General features: G+C 40.3%; 1 protein-coding gene across 4 annotated transcripts in view; it reads left to right on the forward strand.

Moving 5' to 3' along the window:
• GRK5 (G protein-coupled receptor kinase 5) overlaps nt 1–16,620 on the forward strand; it is a 331,566-nt gene that overhangs the window by 192,161 nt on the left and 122,785 nt on the right. For all 4 annotated transcript variants that reach the window (XM_033940660.1, XM_033940662.1, XM_033940661.1 and 1 more), the window contains exon 7: nt 677–740. In XM_033940660.1, the coding sequence (XP_033796551.1) occupies nt 677–740 (64 nt within the window). The remainder of the gene's footprint in view (nt 1–676; nt 741–16,620) is intronic.

The raw sequence follows: 16,620 nt of genomic DNA on the forward strand, positions 1-16,620 counted from the left end.
CCCCCTCCCTGGTGTCTGCCCTGGTCCCCTGAAAGTCTAATACCAGCCCTAGGTATCCTGGTCTAACACACCTGATATTCTCTTGCAAAATTCCTTAAGCATTTAGTAAAGCATTTAGTAAAGTTGTCTTATTTGTTCATAATCTTATGTACAAACAGGAAAAGAGCAGAGTGTGGCTACAGGTTAGTTGACTTTTTTTTCTTACCTTTAAATATTTTCAGGAACCAGACCTTGATTCTTTAATGTTTTTGGTTTGTTTTTTTAAATTCTTTATTCATTTTATGTTTTACATCAAGTGCACAGAAAGTAACAATTTAACTAATACATCACTTGAAATTCCACAAACTTTTTCATTAAATAAAATTTATCCCCTTCCCTCCCACCATACTAATATTAAATAATAATTCATCTGATTCTTTAATGTTGATACTGGAGATTTTGAATTACGTAAGTTGTATAATAGTATCTATAGTAGATTGGGAGAGGGAATGTTAGATGATTTTTGTTATTCATATTGTTCATCCATGTTGAATATTAGACTGTAAGATAATTCTTAAACTTAAATAAAACAGAGTTCTAAACTCCATCCAGATGCTGATTGCTAGGTAGGGTTCTTTTCACTGTTCTTGTTGACCTTTCCTCCTTAGTCATTTGTTTTGGGGTTTTTTTCTTTCAGGCAGCCTGTCACTAAGAACACTTTCCGACAGTACCGTGTCCTGGGGAAAGGGGGTTTTGGCGAGGTAAGTTCAACCATTAAATGTGCCCTGGCATCATGGTGTCTTATGGCCATCGTAAAACATGTGACTCATGTTTCCAGGATACATATTCTTCAGTGCAGTGTCTCAAGCCATGTCCTTGTCATGGAAAGCAAGGGAGAAGTTGTAGAGCTCTGCACAATATGCTATTTTCTCTGATACTATTTATCATTTCTATAGCACTGAAAGGCATTCGAAGCTCTGTACATTTAACAAGTAATAGATGGTCCCTGCTCAGAATAGCTTACAATCTAATTTGGACAGTCAAGACATGAGGGTTGGGAAGATTCTTACAGAGAGAATGATAGGATGGACATTTGGAAAATTTTCAGGATAAAAGATAAATTGGAGCAAGTCAGAAATTCTTCCACTTAATGTGTATTGTACTAAAGGATTGTTTGACTCATTCCCATTTGTATGGAAGGAAGATGGACTAAAATATTATGTATTAGGATAAAGAATACACTGGAAGACACAATGAAAGAGAATGAAAATTTTTATTAAAAAAAGCAACAGAAATGTGTGAGCAATGGAATCCTTTACATCTTTCTTGGTGGGGGAGAGTCCAAACTATTAAAATAATGATATTGCCTGTGGTTTGTTATCAAATGAGTACAATACCAGTTTTTTTTCAGGGGTCCTTTTATAAAAAGTTAAATGGCATTCTTACAAAATTTGTTTGGCTGGGTCAAATGCCTAAAATTGCCTTAGTATCGTTACAAAAATCAATTGCGGAGGGTGGGGTAAATTTTCCAAATTTTTATAGGTATCATCAAGCCTATATTTTACGCCAAGGTATGTATTGGGTCCTCCCAGAGCTCATGGAAAATATCCCAGATTGGTTGTATCTAGAATGGCGACTCATGCTTCCTTTACATTTATCTCATATTATCAGTGTAAAGATGCCTAGAATATATAAAGAGAACAGAATATTGATGGATACATGGAAAACATTGCGTTAGAAACATAAAAACATAGAAGATGATGGCAGATAAGGGCCATAGCCCATCAGGTCTGCCCACTCTACTGACCCACCCCCAAATCTACTATCCTAGGGATCCCACTCCTGGTGACAGGTTCCCTTGGCTTAACCCTCTAAGGGATCCCACATGGGCATCCCATTTGCTCTTAAATTCTTGCACGCTGTTTGCCTCGATCACCTGCACTGGGAGCTCGTTCCAAGGATCAACCACTCTCTCGGTGAAGAAATATTTCCTGGTGTTGCCATGAAATTTCCCTCCCCTGAGTTTGAGCGGATGCCCTCTTGTGGCTGAGGGTCCTTTGAGAAAGAGAATCTCTTCTTCCATCTCGATACAGCAGGTAATATACTTAAACGTCTCGATCATGTCTCCTCTCTCCCTACGTTCCTCGAGTGAGTACAGCCACAAATTTTTCAGCCTTTCCTCGTACGATAGATCCTTGAGCCCCGAGACCATCCTGGTGGCCATCCGTTGCACCGACTCTACTCTCAGCACATCTTTTCGGTAGTGTGGCCTCCAGAATTGCATACAGTATTTCAAATGAGGTCTCACCATGGTTCTGTATAATGGCATTATGACTTCAGGCTTCCGGCTGACGAAACTCCTGCGGATGCAACCTAACAACTGTCTTGCCTTAGATGAAGCCTTCTCCACATGATCAGCAGTTTTCATGTCTGCGCCGATGATCACTCCCAAGTCTCGTTCTGTTGAAGTTCTAGCTAAGGTCTCACCATTCAAGGTGTAAGTTCTGCACGGATTTCTGCTGCCGAGGTGCCTGATCTTGCATTTCTTAGCGTTGAAGCCCAGCTGTCAGGTCGAGGACCAAAGCTCCAACAAATGTAGGTCCTGTGTCATACTATCGGGTGAATTGCCGTCTCTCACTATATTGCATAGTTTGGCGTCGTCAGCGAATATCATTATCTTACCTTGAAGCCCCTGAGTTAGGTCCCCTATGAATATGTTGAAAAGGAGCGGGCCCAAGACCGAGCCCTGCGGTACTCCACTGGTCAGTAATTTAACACCTAACCCAGACTGGCAATGGGTCACGAGCGGAGTTCCACAAGGATCAGTGTTGGGACCGCTCCTGTTCAATATATTTATCAATGACCTGGAGACGGGGACGAAATGTGAAGTCATTAAATTTGCAGATGACACCAAACTCTGCAGCAGGGTCAAAACCACGGAAGACTGTGAGGACCTGCAAAGGGACCTGACGAGGCTGGAAGAGTGGGCAAAAAAGTGGCAAATGAGTTTTAACATAGAGAAATGCAAGGTCATGCACGTAGGGAAAAAGAACCCAAGGTTCAGCTACAAAATGGGGGGAATATTGCTAGGGGTGAGCAACCTTGAAAGAGACCTGGGGGTGATGGTGGACACAACACTAAAACCATCAGCGCAGTGTGCGACAGCCTCAAAGAAAGCAAACAGAATGCTGGGCATCATCAAAAAGGGTATCACAACCAGGTCGAAGGAAGTCATCATGCCACTGTATCGTGCAATGGTGCGCCCGCACCTGGAGTACTGTGTCCAGTACTGGTAGCCGTACCTCAAGAAAGACATGGCAGTACTCGAGGGAGTCCAGAGAAGAGCGACTAAACTGATAAGAGGTATGGAAAACCTTTCATACGCTGATAGGTTAAAAATGCTGGGGCTGTTCTCCCTGGAGAAGAGGAGACTTAGAGGGGACATGATAGAAACCTTCAAAATCCTGAAGGGCATTGAGAAAGTGGATAAGGACAGATTCTTCAAACTGTGGGGAACCACAAGCACTAGGGGTCACTCGGAGAAATTGAAAGGGGACAGGTTTAGAACAAATGCTAGGAAGTACTTTTTTACCCAGAGGGTGGTAGACACATGGAATACTCTTCCAGAGGTTGTGATAGGCCAGAGCACAGTACAGGGGTTCAAGGAAGGTTTGGATAGGTTCCTAAAAGATAAAGGGATTGAGGGGTACAGATAGAACCAGAGGTAGGTTAGAAGAATGGTCAGGAACCACTTCACAGGTCATGGACCTTATGGGCCGCCGCGGGAGCGGACCGCTGGGCGCGATGGATCTCTGGTCTGATTCAGTGGAGGCAACTTCTTATGTTCTTATGTTCTTAATACATAAATCAACAAATCAATCTATATGGCTAAACTCCAAGATTCAAATTAACGATTTTAAAATCGTATGGAAGCATTGGATTATTGCAAGTATACGGACCTTAGATGATGTTATTTTAAATGGTAAACTGCTTGATTTTTCACAGTTGCAACATAAATATGGTCTTAACAAGTCACAAAGTTTTAAATGGTTGCAGCTGAAGCAGGCTATTCAGGAGGTGTTCCCTGAATGGAAAAATCTTTTTTTTATATAATTCTTTATTCATTTTATAATTTACATCAAGTGTACAGTAATTATCAACAATTAAAATACAACATCACTTGAAAATCTACAACATCATTCAAAAAGAAAATTTAACCCTAACCCCCCTCCCAAATTCATATATAACAAATATATACCACATGAACATAATAGCTTATGTCATTCATACACATTTTATTAGTGGAAAATCCAAAACCCACCCCTACCCCAAATCCACATAAATATTAAATTGGGAAAAGTACAAATTATTCATTATAATAATTTATTAATGGCTCCCACACATCCTTAAATTTATTAAAGTATCCTTTTTGAATTGCCAACGCTCTTTCCATTTTATACAAGTGGCAAACTGAGTTCCACCAAAAACAATAATTCAATCTTTTACAATCCTTCCAATTATATGTTATTTGTTGAATGGCAACTCCTGTCAATATCATCAAAAGCTTGTTATTATTAGCAGATATTTGACATTTAGCTCTCGTACTGAAATCCTTATGACTTGGCTACAACACAAGTCTATAACCACCCAAAATAGGTAGCAAAGAGAGGAACTAGGGGTCTCAAGTGCTCACAGCTAAAAGCCCGATATTTTTCTCAAGGCTAGTAACTATACGGTGAGCTATCATCGGTCCCGTAAACTCTCTGTAACGTTTGATTATAATTTTTTTACTTTTTATACTTTTTAAAAAAGATTTAGTAATCTAGTAATCTGAATTTCTTATGCATTACTCTCCCATTATGGTTAGAAGTACTTAGCTTTAGTGTTCTTAGCTTGAAAGTACTTTGCTTCAGTTTTCTTAATGACGGAAGATCTCCATTTCGCTCCTATCGTTTTAACAAGATCAGGACAAGCGCCAAAAACAGCACTACGAATAAAGCATGAAATTTTTAAATATTACTAATTTACTCAATCAAAATGCAATAAATACTTGTGCTAAAAAGGCTCCATGGCGCTACCTCTGGTTAAACTTTTAAACATTCTATGATTAGAGTTTTATAAATCTAAATATACCCAAGAAATTGTAGTTAATAGTATTTTCAAAAAATTAAATATTTTCAAAGACTTAAATAATCTGAATAATTACAAGACTCTATAGCTGGACTTGGTTAGGACCTAATCTGTGAAAACAGCAAGAAAAGAACCAGCCCTTCAGGCATACCTGTTCGCACCACCGGCGCTGCAAAGACATATTGAATAATATAATGAAGCATCTGCTCCTTGCAAAGACACAGTATAATTACTGAGTCAAGCTTCAACTCGGAGCCCTGTTACATGACTTTAAACTGTTGGAGAGCGTCTGACGTCACTTCCGGTTAATCATCTAGCCAGCATTGAAGATTCAAACGCCCTCATTTTACATCGAATAACACTACTAAACTTAATCGCTACCGGAAGACAACTATTCAAGCATAGCCCCGTGACCCAATAGCAGACGACTAGCAAAGCCTAATAAGGTCCTTAATTTAAAGATCTAAACAGAAAGCAAAATGCAATGACCAAGGTAAAAACCTCACGAAAAGCTTTCTAGATGTGCTACATACTTCCTAAACTGTGCAGAACACCACACAGATATTACCCAATAAAAAAAGACCTGCCAGTTAATAGCTACATTTAAACCCTGAGGTTGTAAACTATGTAAGCGGTCAATCCACCTCTGTTCAGTTTGTAGCAACTTTTTCCCTCTGTCCCCTCCCCTTATAGATGCCATTACTCTATCAATAATCATACATTTCAATTGGTCAAATGAATGTTTATATTCTATGCAATGCGCTACCAGCGCATTGTATAGAATACATAGGAAGTATGTAGCACATCTAGAAAGCTTTTCGTGAGGTTTTCACCTTGGTCATTGCATTTTGCTTTCTGTTTAGATCTTTAAATTAAGGACCTAATTAGGCTTTGCTAGTCGTCTGCTATTGGGTCACGGGGCTATGCTTGAATAGTTGTCTTCCGGTAGCGATTAAGTTTAGTAGTGTTACATAGTAACATAGTAACATAGTAGATGACGGCAGATAAAGACCCGAATGGTCCATCCAGTCTGCCCAACCTGATTCAATTTAAATTTTTTTTTTTTTTTCTTCTTAGCTATTTCTGGGCGAGAATCCAAAGCTTTACCCGGTACTGTGCTTGGGTTCCAACTGCCGAAATCTCTGTTAAGACTTACTCCAGCCCATCTACACCCTCCCAGCCATTGAAGCCCTCCCCTGCCCATCCTCCTCCAAACGGCCATACATAGACGCAGACCGTACAAGTCTGCCCAGTAACTGGCCTAGTTCAATCTTTAATATTATTTTCTGATTCTAAATCTTCTGTGTTCATCCCACGCTTCTTTGAACTCAGTCACAGTTTTACTCTCCACCACCTCTCTCGGGAGCGCTTTCCAGGCATCCACCACCCTCTCCGTAAAGTAGAATTTCCTAACATTGCCCCTGAATTATGTCCTCTGGTTTTACCATTTTCCTTTCTCTGGAAAAGATTTTGTTCTACGTTAATACCCTTTAAGTATTTGAACGTCTGAATCATATCTCCCCTGTCTCTCCTTTCCTCCTTTATTCGATGTAAAATGAGGGCTTTTGAATCTTCAATGCTGGCTAGATGATTAACCGGAAGTGACGTCAGACGCTCTCCAATAGTTTAAAGTCATGTAACAGGGCTCCGAGTTGAAGCTTGACTCAGTAATTATACTGTGTCTTTGCAAGGAGCAGATGCTTCATTATATTATTCAATATGTCTTTGCAGCGCCGGTGGTGCGAATAGGTATGCCTGAAGGGCTGGTTCTTTTCTTGCTGTTTTCACAGATTAGGGGTTACTGATTCAGATTTTACAGGTCCTTCGGGATCCTGAAGGGCGATATTTATTGATTTGTTTTTCCTTAAATGCTCAGATTTATACTTTATGTAATGTTTATGCCCCAAATATTGAGCAGGGAAATTTTTTTGATGGTTTGGAAGGGGTATTAGCAGCTCATCAGGAGGGGTTATTGTTGATTGGGGGTGATTTTAATATATCCCTGAACCCCTTGTTGGACAGCTCAGCTGTGGGTACTGTAGCGGGGAGTCGTGATAGGGGAAGGTTGTCTAATTTGCTTTCGTGTTGGGGGCTTTTGGATTTATGGCGTATTTTACATCCGGACATTCGGGAATATACTTTTTATTCGGCAGTTCATGGTTCTGAATCGCGGATTGATTATTGGTTTGGGGATAGTTTATTGTTTCGGAAAGTTTTGTCCTGTTCTATTCATGTTGCGGTGTTTACGGATCATGCAGCGGTGTTGCTGGTAGTGCAGGGGGGAAGTTGGTTATGTAGAAAGGTACCTTGGCGGTTTAATGATGCTTTGTTAATGGATCCGCAGCAGGTAGATTATTTGGCAAAGGAATTGCAGGATTATCTGGAGCTTAATGATCTTGAGGATATTGATCCTATTTTGTTATGGGAGGCGTTGAAAGCGGTTATTTGTGGTCGGGTGATTTCTCGAGCCGCCTTTCTTAAGAAAGGCAAGGATCAGGCGATGGTTTGCAAGCGTCAGGCTTTGATGGATTTAGAAGGTGCGGTTCATGGGCGGCGGCGCTCTGCGGAGGAACAGGAGTGGTTGGCCTCTTTGAGATTAGAGTTGAAGGATTTGGAATTGGCTCAGATGACTGAGACTTTGAATAAGACCCGTCAGGAATATTTTGAATTTAATAATCGGAATAGCAGGCTCATAAATTAAAATTACAGGCAACACGGAATGATATCTCTAGTATTGTAGACGGATCTGGGGTTCGTTGTACAACCCCCACAGGATATAGGGGTGGCTTTTAATTTATTTTATAAGGAGCCAGGCTAATCACTCGGTAAAAGTGGAGGAGATTGACTCTTATTTGCGGAGTTTACCTCTACCTACTCTTTCGTTGGAGGAGTCTTTGTTTTTGTCTCGTCCGATAACAGCTGTGGAGATTGAGGAGTTCATTGGGGCGCTTCCCTTGCATACCGCTCTGGGTTTGGATGGGTTTACGAATCAGTTTTATAAAGTGTTTCAGAAGATTTGGATTCCTGTTTTGGTTCGGGTGTTTAATACTTTTGATGAGCATCATCCATTACTGAGATCTTGGCGGTTGGCGGCAGTGACGTTGATACATAAACCGGGGAAAGACCCAGAGAGTTGTGCGGCGTATCGCCCGATTTTGTTACTTAATACCGATTATAAAATTTTCACTAAAATATTAGCAGTGAGATTACAAGCTTATATGCCTAAATTGGTGCATTGTGATCAAGCGGGTTTTATTGTGCAGCGTCAAACATTTGATAATATTAAGTTGGCTTTGCATTTGATGTGGCATGCTCATTCTGTGGGGGACCCGGTGGTTGTCTTATTGCTTGATGCAGAGAAGGCGTTTGATCGGGTGGGTTGGCTTTTTCTTTTTAAGGTGTTTGAGTTTATGGGTTTTGGTCAGCAGTACTTGCAGTGGCTTCGCCTTCTTTATGATCATCCCCTCTCTTGTTTGAAAATTAATGGAGTGCTCCATTCGGCGATAGAGTTAGAGAGAGGGACTAGACAGGGCTGTGCGTTGTCGCCTTTATTGTTTGCTCTCTCCATGGAGCCGTTGGCTTGTCGTGTACGATTACATCCTGCTATTGAGGGTATTGCAGTGGGCTCCCATGTTTATAAAATTTTGTTGTATGCTGATGATATCTTACTTTTATTACGACATCTGGAGAGTTCTTTGTCTGCTGTTTTAGGAGTTTTGGATAACTTTGGTCACCTCTCTGGCTTTAAAGTAAATATGACAAAATCTGAGTTATTAAATGTCACTTTATCGGATTTTCAAGTGCGTGGTTTGCAATCTCGGTTTGAGTTTGCTTGGGCGCCTCATTTTATTCGGTACTTGGGAGTGAATTTGACGGCGGATTATCGTCAGTTATATGTAGCGAATTATTCTGCTCGATTACATCAGCTTTTTGAAGATTTGGAAAGATGGGAGGGTATTTCTTTGAGTTGGATGGGACGTATTGCTGCTCTTAAAATGATGCTTTTGCCTAAATTATTATATCTTTTTATGGCTTTGCCTATTGTGATTCCTGAGGATTTTTTTAGAAGGTTATCTTGTAAAGTTTTTGCTTTTATTTGGCGAAAGAGGCCGCCGCGCGTGCGCCGTAGTGTATTGTATCGAGCCAAATTGCAGGGGGGTATGGGAGTCCCTAATTTTCAGTTGTATTATCATGCGGCGTTGTTACAAGAGATTCTTATTTGGGTGTATTTTAATGACAAACCCTGGGTACGGGTTGAGCAATATTTTTTGCCTTGGATTTCATTATGGAAATTACCCTGGGTGCCGTTAGAGCGTTTGCGATCTGCGCTTCAGACTCCCAATCCCTTTTTGTGTACGATTGTTACTCTTTGGTATAAACTTAGGAAGAAGATGTTTCCGGAGCGGTGTTTTTTTGCTCAGATGGCTCTATCGGTTTTGCCAGGTTTTTCAGCAGTGCGCGAGGGGGTGATCACGAAGCGTTGGGTTTGTTTGGGTTTACGGTTTTTGGGACAGATTTGGGATGATATGCAATTTGTTGCTTTTGAAGAGTTGCAAACTGAGTATGATTTGGAGGCGAGAGACTCTTTTTTATATACTAGATTATGATCTTTTCTTTTGAAAGAAGCGTTTTGGGAGATTTCGTTGGGTGTTACACGGCTGGAGTTGGCTTTTCAAGGTGGTTCGGGTCCTGGGGGGGTATCGAGAGTTTATCAGGCTTTATTATATAGAGAGGATCCATGGGATCCTTATCAAGTGGAGTGGGAGCGTGTGCTTCTTCAGGGTAGGAGGTCCCTTAATTGGGAGGTGTTATATAGGAGTCTCTTTACTCCGACTCTATCTACTAACTATGTAGAGAATGGGTATAAGATTTATTATATGTGGTATTTGACCCCGGTTCGGTTATTTCGGATATTGGGGAGGGGTACAGAGGTTTGTTGGAGAAATTGTGAGGAGCGAGGGGATTTTTGGCATATTTGGTGGGGTTGTCCCTTGGTTTAAAGATTTTTGGCATTTGTGGGTAGTTTATTAGTACGTATTTTGCAGAAGCATTGTGTGGTGTGTATTGAATGTTGTTTATTGAATGTGGGAGTGCCTGGTTTCTTGAAGTATGAGCGGAAGTTTGCTGCTTGTGTGTTTACGACTGCTCGATTGGCGTTAGCTTCTTTTTGGAGATCTCCGAATATACCTGAGATGGGTGATTTGTGTCGTCGGTTGGACTACCTTCAGCTGATGTCTAAATTAACAGCTTTACGACACAATACCCTTAATATTTATTCTAAGATTTGGGATCCTTATTTACATTGGAGAGCACAGTAATTTCTGTTAGTTGTTTTGCTATTGCTATCCCTTTATTCATTTATTCTTTTGTTCTTGCTGGGTGGGATGGATGGGTTGGGATAGTTGGGGGGGATTTAACTTTGAAAAAATTATGTTTGCTTTTGTTGTCTGTTGTTTTTTGTTGGCAATAAAATTTATTTGGAAAAAAAAATAAAATTTATAACATTAGTAAAATTCATATCACTTACTTTTAATAAGTTTTAAAATAAAATTAGAAGATCCCATATAAAGTAACTCATAAAAATTAAAGCAATATTAACCCAAGAATCACAGAAAAAGCAATCAGTAGTTATTATAAAAATTTTCTACCACATTGAGATTGATTACTTAAAAACCTAAATTTTTAACAGCTCATCCGTCTTTCTATTTCCACTTCGATGCCACCATGTTTTCATGTTTACTGCAGGAGATAGTATAATGTCATTTCTGTTTTCAAAAATATTAACCCTGTCAGTCTCTGTCTGATTTTCAAATTAAGCTAATATTTTGGACAGAAAATGGTTTGGCAAAAATTGTGCATACTAAAACTGTATAATAATATTAAATGCAAATTTTTAATGCCATACACTCCTCTTCAGCGAAACGAGTAAATCACTCTCTTCATATAAATCAACTGCAGTTCAGGCGAGAATCTTTATTATGATGCTAGTTATATGAAACTTCAAGAAGATAACATATCCAACAAAATCCAAAAATATAGTCAGCATACAAATCCACACTGTACCTCAACCAAACAAGAGAGCAGAGATCAGTTAAAAGGAGAATTATGAAACCACTGCAGCAGACAAAAAACGAAGTCACTCAGAGCAAGTCCATAAATGTCTTCAAATCCAACACACCAGTCAATATTTAAACAACTTATACACATCAATTGCAGCATATACTTTGTAAGATGTGCACAAATATCCACGGAGCATTATCTATATAAGTTATGAATAATCCAAACCAGGCATATAAAAGAGAATGTTGTTATCTACAGCTAGCATCTATGCCCGTTTAGATTGTTAGTTCAAAAAGATTCCATCCATTCAAACCTTTAGATTCCCATAAATAAAAGTAATTTATGAAGACATGGGATGTTCACAATTATCCAAAAATTCCTGTAATTTTGCAGGGTCCTCAAAATTGAAAGTCTTGTTTTCATATGTGACTCTCATTATGGCTAGGTATATCAGACCATACTTAGCACCAAGACTTTTCAATTTTGGCCTCAGCTCCAGCAATTTCTTTCTTTTTTGTGTAGTAGTCTTTTCAAAATCAGGCACAATAAAGATTTTTGAGTCTTGACACTTTAAATTTCGATTTTCTTTTGCCAGCCTAAGGATCTCTATTACTTGCTGATGCCTCAATAACTTGAAAATAAAAGGATGCGGACCCAGCTGCTTATTTAATTTCTGAGTCGGGATCCTATGAGCTCTTTCAAACTCAATTGGATATGTAAATTTAAGCGGCAAGATCTTAGGTAGAAACTTCTCTAAAAATGCCACCGGATCCTTTTTTCCTACTCCTTCCGGCAGCCCTATTATTCTCAAATTGTTCCTTTTTCCACAATTAATGCAGTCTTCAAGATCTTTTGACAAATTCTCAATTATTTTTTTATCTGCCTTCAACTGCCGTATTTCAAATTCGTTCGCCTCAGTCCTTTGCTCCATCTGATCAACTTTAACTTCCATAACTGCCATTCGCCATGTGAGGCTAGCCACTTCATCAATCGCCTCTTGTATCTTTAACGAGTTACCTAAAACTATTTCCTTAATTTGCCTAAGATCAACTCCGATGTCAATGCAGTCATCCTTTGGCAGCGGTAATTTTGAAGGAGTCGCCGATTCTATATTTGATCTCTTAGCTGAACCTGAACTCATACCGGCTATTTCCCCCTTCATCTGCTTGCTCGATGCCATAATATTATTATTATTATTAGGTTCTTATATCCCGCCATACCCAAAGAGTTCTAGGCGGTTTACATTCGTTACATTAGGATCCGGTCTGAGCCCGGATTTACAAAAATTTTATCGGAATTGCAGGTAGCGCGGAAGGAGGCACAGGTTTATCATAGTTGGGTTAGAAGATAAAATGGAGGGAGTGGGAAACCAGGAGAGGGGGGGGAGAGGGAGGTGGGGGTGGGGGGGGTTGGAGTGTATGCGGGGAGTAAGGACTAAGGGTCTTGTTCGCGGAAGAGGTGTGTTTTGAGAAGTTTTCTGAAGTCTAGGTAGGTTGGGGCCTCTAGCATCATTTGGGCTAGCCAAGGGTTCAGCCTGGCCGCCTGGAAGGCGAAGGTTTTGTCGATGAATCTTTTGAGCTGGCATGATTTTATGGAGGGGAAGGTAAACAACTGGATTCTGCGGGATTTCTTGTTGGTGCAATACATATTGAAATGTGGGGAGAGGTATTTTGGTGAGAGACCAAATACTGTCTTGTAACAGATGCAGGCGAACTTGAAGAGGACTCGGGATTCGAAGGGTAGCCAGTGCAGTTGGTGGTAGAAGGGGGTGATGTGTTCCCATTTGTTCAGGCCGAAAATGAGGCGGACAGCTGTGTTTTGAATCAGTTTTAGTCTTCTGGTGATTTTCTTTGTGGAGCTTAGGTAAATGATATTGCAATAGTCCAGTATGCTGAGGATAGAGGATTGAACTAATAGTCGAAATGCAGTGTCATCGAAGTATTTCTTTATGGTACGGAGTTTCCAGAGTGCTGAAAGGCCTTTCTTGACAATGAGGTCGGTGTGATTTTCTAGGGATAGATGTTTGTCAAGCGTGACTCCTAGTATTTTTAATGTTTGTTCGAGTGGGAAAACCAATCCTTTCACCTGGATTGTGGTGTCTTTGATTTTGTCTTTGGGGGTGGCTAGAAAGAATTTTGTTTTGTCTGGGTTGAGCTTTAGTTTGAAGGAGAGCATCCAGAGTTCTATCTGGCTGAGTATGCTAGTTATGTAGTTGAGAAGATCCTGGGATAGACTGGTTAGGGGGATGACAATTGTGATGTCATCTGCATAGATGAAGAATTTGAGCTTCATCTATGCAGATGACATCACAATTGTCATCCCCCTAACCAGTCTATCCCAGGATCTTCTCAACTACATAACTAGCATACTCAGCCAGATAGAACTCTGGATGCTCTCCTTCAAACTAAAGCTCAACCCAGACAAAACAAAATTCTTTCTAGCCACCCCCAAAGACAAAATCAAAGACACCACAATCCAGGTGAAAGGATTGGTTTTCCCACTCGAACAAATACCAAAGGCTTTCACGGAAATAGTTTTAAAAAACTGAGTTAACAGCTTATTTTCTTATATTTTTAACCTGTTATAGAGGAGCTGCACTATCACCCAACCATCTTACTGTGGCTCCAAACCACGCCTCCCTGAAATGAAAAATCTTAATAATCAGTATAGCTTGAAATTCTTATGCTTTCAGACGGATTTCTTGGGACATCAGGCCGCACAGTGGTATAAATTAATAACTGCATATATGAATAAAAAACATAAGACTGGTCTTAGAGACATTTGGAGCATTGAGATTAAGCATCAGATTCTGCATCTCAATGGCCACGAATTTGATCTTGGAGAATGAGATGTACAGTGTCTGCATCTATGAGACAAACTTGGTTCTTTTTGTTACATAGAGCATTTTGGACCCCAGTTAGATTACAAAAGTTGGATAGCTCTAATAGATGCTGGCATTGTAATTTGAAAGCAGGGACTTTGGATCATTTAATATTCTATTGTCCCTGCATCATGGCCTTTTGGAAATCAATCTGGTCTCAAATTAATTGTTTATTAGATAACCATGTAGCTCTATCAAATAATACAATTTTATTCAGTACCTCAATGAGAATAAAAAGTCAAATTTCATCAAGCAATAATAAATTTTTATTGATAATGACAGGAGTCGCCATTCAACATATCACTAGGAATTGGAAAAATTACACAATACTTAATTACACCTTCTGGTGGAATTCGTTGTGTCACATATACAAAATGGAAAAAACAATTGCCATACAAAAAAGGAATTATAATAATTTTAAAAAGATTTGGGGGCCATTGATAACTTATTGTAATGATTAGACGCCATTTTACACTGAAAGTACATTTATATTTATAGGGTGGGGGGTGGAATTGCATTTTAAGGTTTAGTCAATAAATATGAAGCTAATGTTTAATACTTTTGACTATAATATTTGTGGGAAGGGTGGGTGGTGGAGGGAATTAATTTATGTGTTTAAGAAATAGTAAGAAATTCAAGTGTTGTGTACAAGTTCAGATGATGTAATATTGTGTACTTGATGTAAGATGAAAAAATAAATAAAGAATTTGAGATTGAAAGGGTGGGAGGGAAGGGATTAAATTTTATCTATTTAAATCATAAATGATAGAATTTCAAGTAATGTATTTATTGTCAAATGTTTAATATTTATGCACTTGTTGTAAGATGAAAAATGAATAAAGATTTATAAAAAAAAAAAAAAGATGGACATAGGTATCTTACAGTGAGTTAGTATTGAAAACAGCCTTGAAAAATAGGTTTTTAGCTTGGATTTGAATACTGCTAGAGACAGCTTGATGTATTGACTTAGAAAGTCTCTTCCAGGCATAGAGTCTGGAGTTGGAGGAGAAGAGTATGGATAAGAGGGACTTGACCCAAGAATAGAGTTCATGGTGGGGGGTGGGGAACATAGGGATAGGAGAGATATTGGGGGCTGTAGAGTGGATGCACTTGTAAATCAGTAATAGGAGTTTGAACTATAAACAGCCATGAATGGGGAGCCAATGAAGTGACATGAAAAGAGTGGTAATGTCAGTGTAGTGGATCTGGTGGAATATAAGTCATGCAGCAGAATTTTGAATGGATTGAAGAGGGGGAGAGATGGTTCAGCAACAGACCAGAGAATAGCAAATTGCAGTAGTCTAGGCAAGAGGTAATAACAGTATGGATAAGGGTTTTGGTTATGTGCTTGGAAAGGAGAGGTTGAATTTTGGTAATATTATAGAGCCGCAAGTGGCCCTCCAGGTGCTATTTTGTGACCCACGGTCTGGATGCGATGATCAACTGCTCCCTTGCTGCAGTTGATTGTTCTGGTCAAAGCTGCAGCCGGTGGCGACTCCTCGCGCCATCCACACCAGCATTTCTCTTCCCCCTTCCCTTCCTTGTGGAGCAGCAGCGTGTCTGGCCGGCTCCCTTGCTCAGTTGATCATTCCGTTCAAAGCCACGGGTGGTGGCTCCTCGCACTATCCACTCCTGCATCAGAAGCCTCTCTGACATCACAACATCAGAGAGGCTTCTGACGCAGGCGCGGATCTCGCAAGGAGCCACCACCCAAGGCTAGAACAGAACGATCGACTGAGCAAGGGAGCCCGCCAGACATGCTGCTGCTCCACAAGGAAGGGAACGGAAGGGGAGGGGAAAGAGAAATGCATCTGCTGCATAGGAAAGGGGGACCCTATGGAAATGCTGCTGCACAGGGAAATGGAGAGGGAGAGAAGGGGGAAGAGAAATGCTTCTGCTGCACAGGAAAGGGGGAAGGGAAATGCTGCTGCTGCTGCAAAGGGAGGGGGAGGGAAAGGGGAAGAGAAATGCCTCTGCTGCACAGGAAAGGGGGAAGGGAAGTGCTACTGCTGCTTAGGGAAAGGGAGGGGGATGGAAAGGGGAAGAGAAATGCTTCTGCTGCACAGGAAAGAGGGAAGGGAAATGCTGCTTCTGTTGCTGCTGCACCCAATTGGGAAAATAGAGGGAAGGAAGGAGAAGGAAGTCAAGGGAGAGGAATAAGAGATGCCAAGTTCATGGGAGGGAAGGAAAGGAGATACCAGACCATGGAGGGGGAGAGAGAGAAGCCAGGGTTGGGGGGAGGGAAGGAGACAGATGCCAGACCAGGGGAAAGGAAGGAAGGAGGGAGGGAGAGAAAGGAAGGAAAGAGATGTCAGACCATGGAAATAGGACGGAAGAAGAGAGAGATAGGAAGGGAAGGTAAGACATGGAAACGTACATTTTGAAAAGAAAGCAGAAAAATTGAATATTAAGTTAATGCCAAAGATGGATGCAAGGCAGAAAGTGAAGACGGAGAGAAAAACAGTCAAAGGACAAGAAGGCCCTGGAAACATAGTTAAAAGCACAGAAAAATTAAGTCACCAGCCAACAAAGGTAGGGAAAATGATTTTATTTTTAATATAGTGATTGAA

This window comes from Geotrypetes seraphini, chromosome 4 (assembly GCF_902459505.1).
Source record: "Geotrypetes seraphini chromosome 4, aGeoSer1.1, whole genome shotgun sequence".
In the NCBI taxonomy this organism is placed as follows: domain Eukaryota; kingdom Metazoa; phylum Chordata; class Amphibia; order Gymnophiona; family Dermophiidae; genus Geotrypetes; species Geotrypetes seraphini.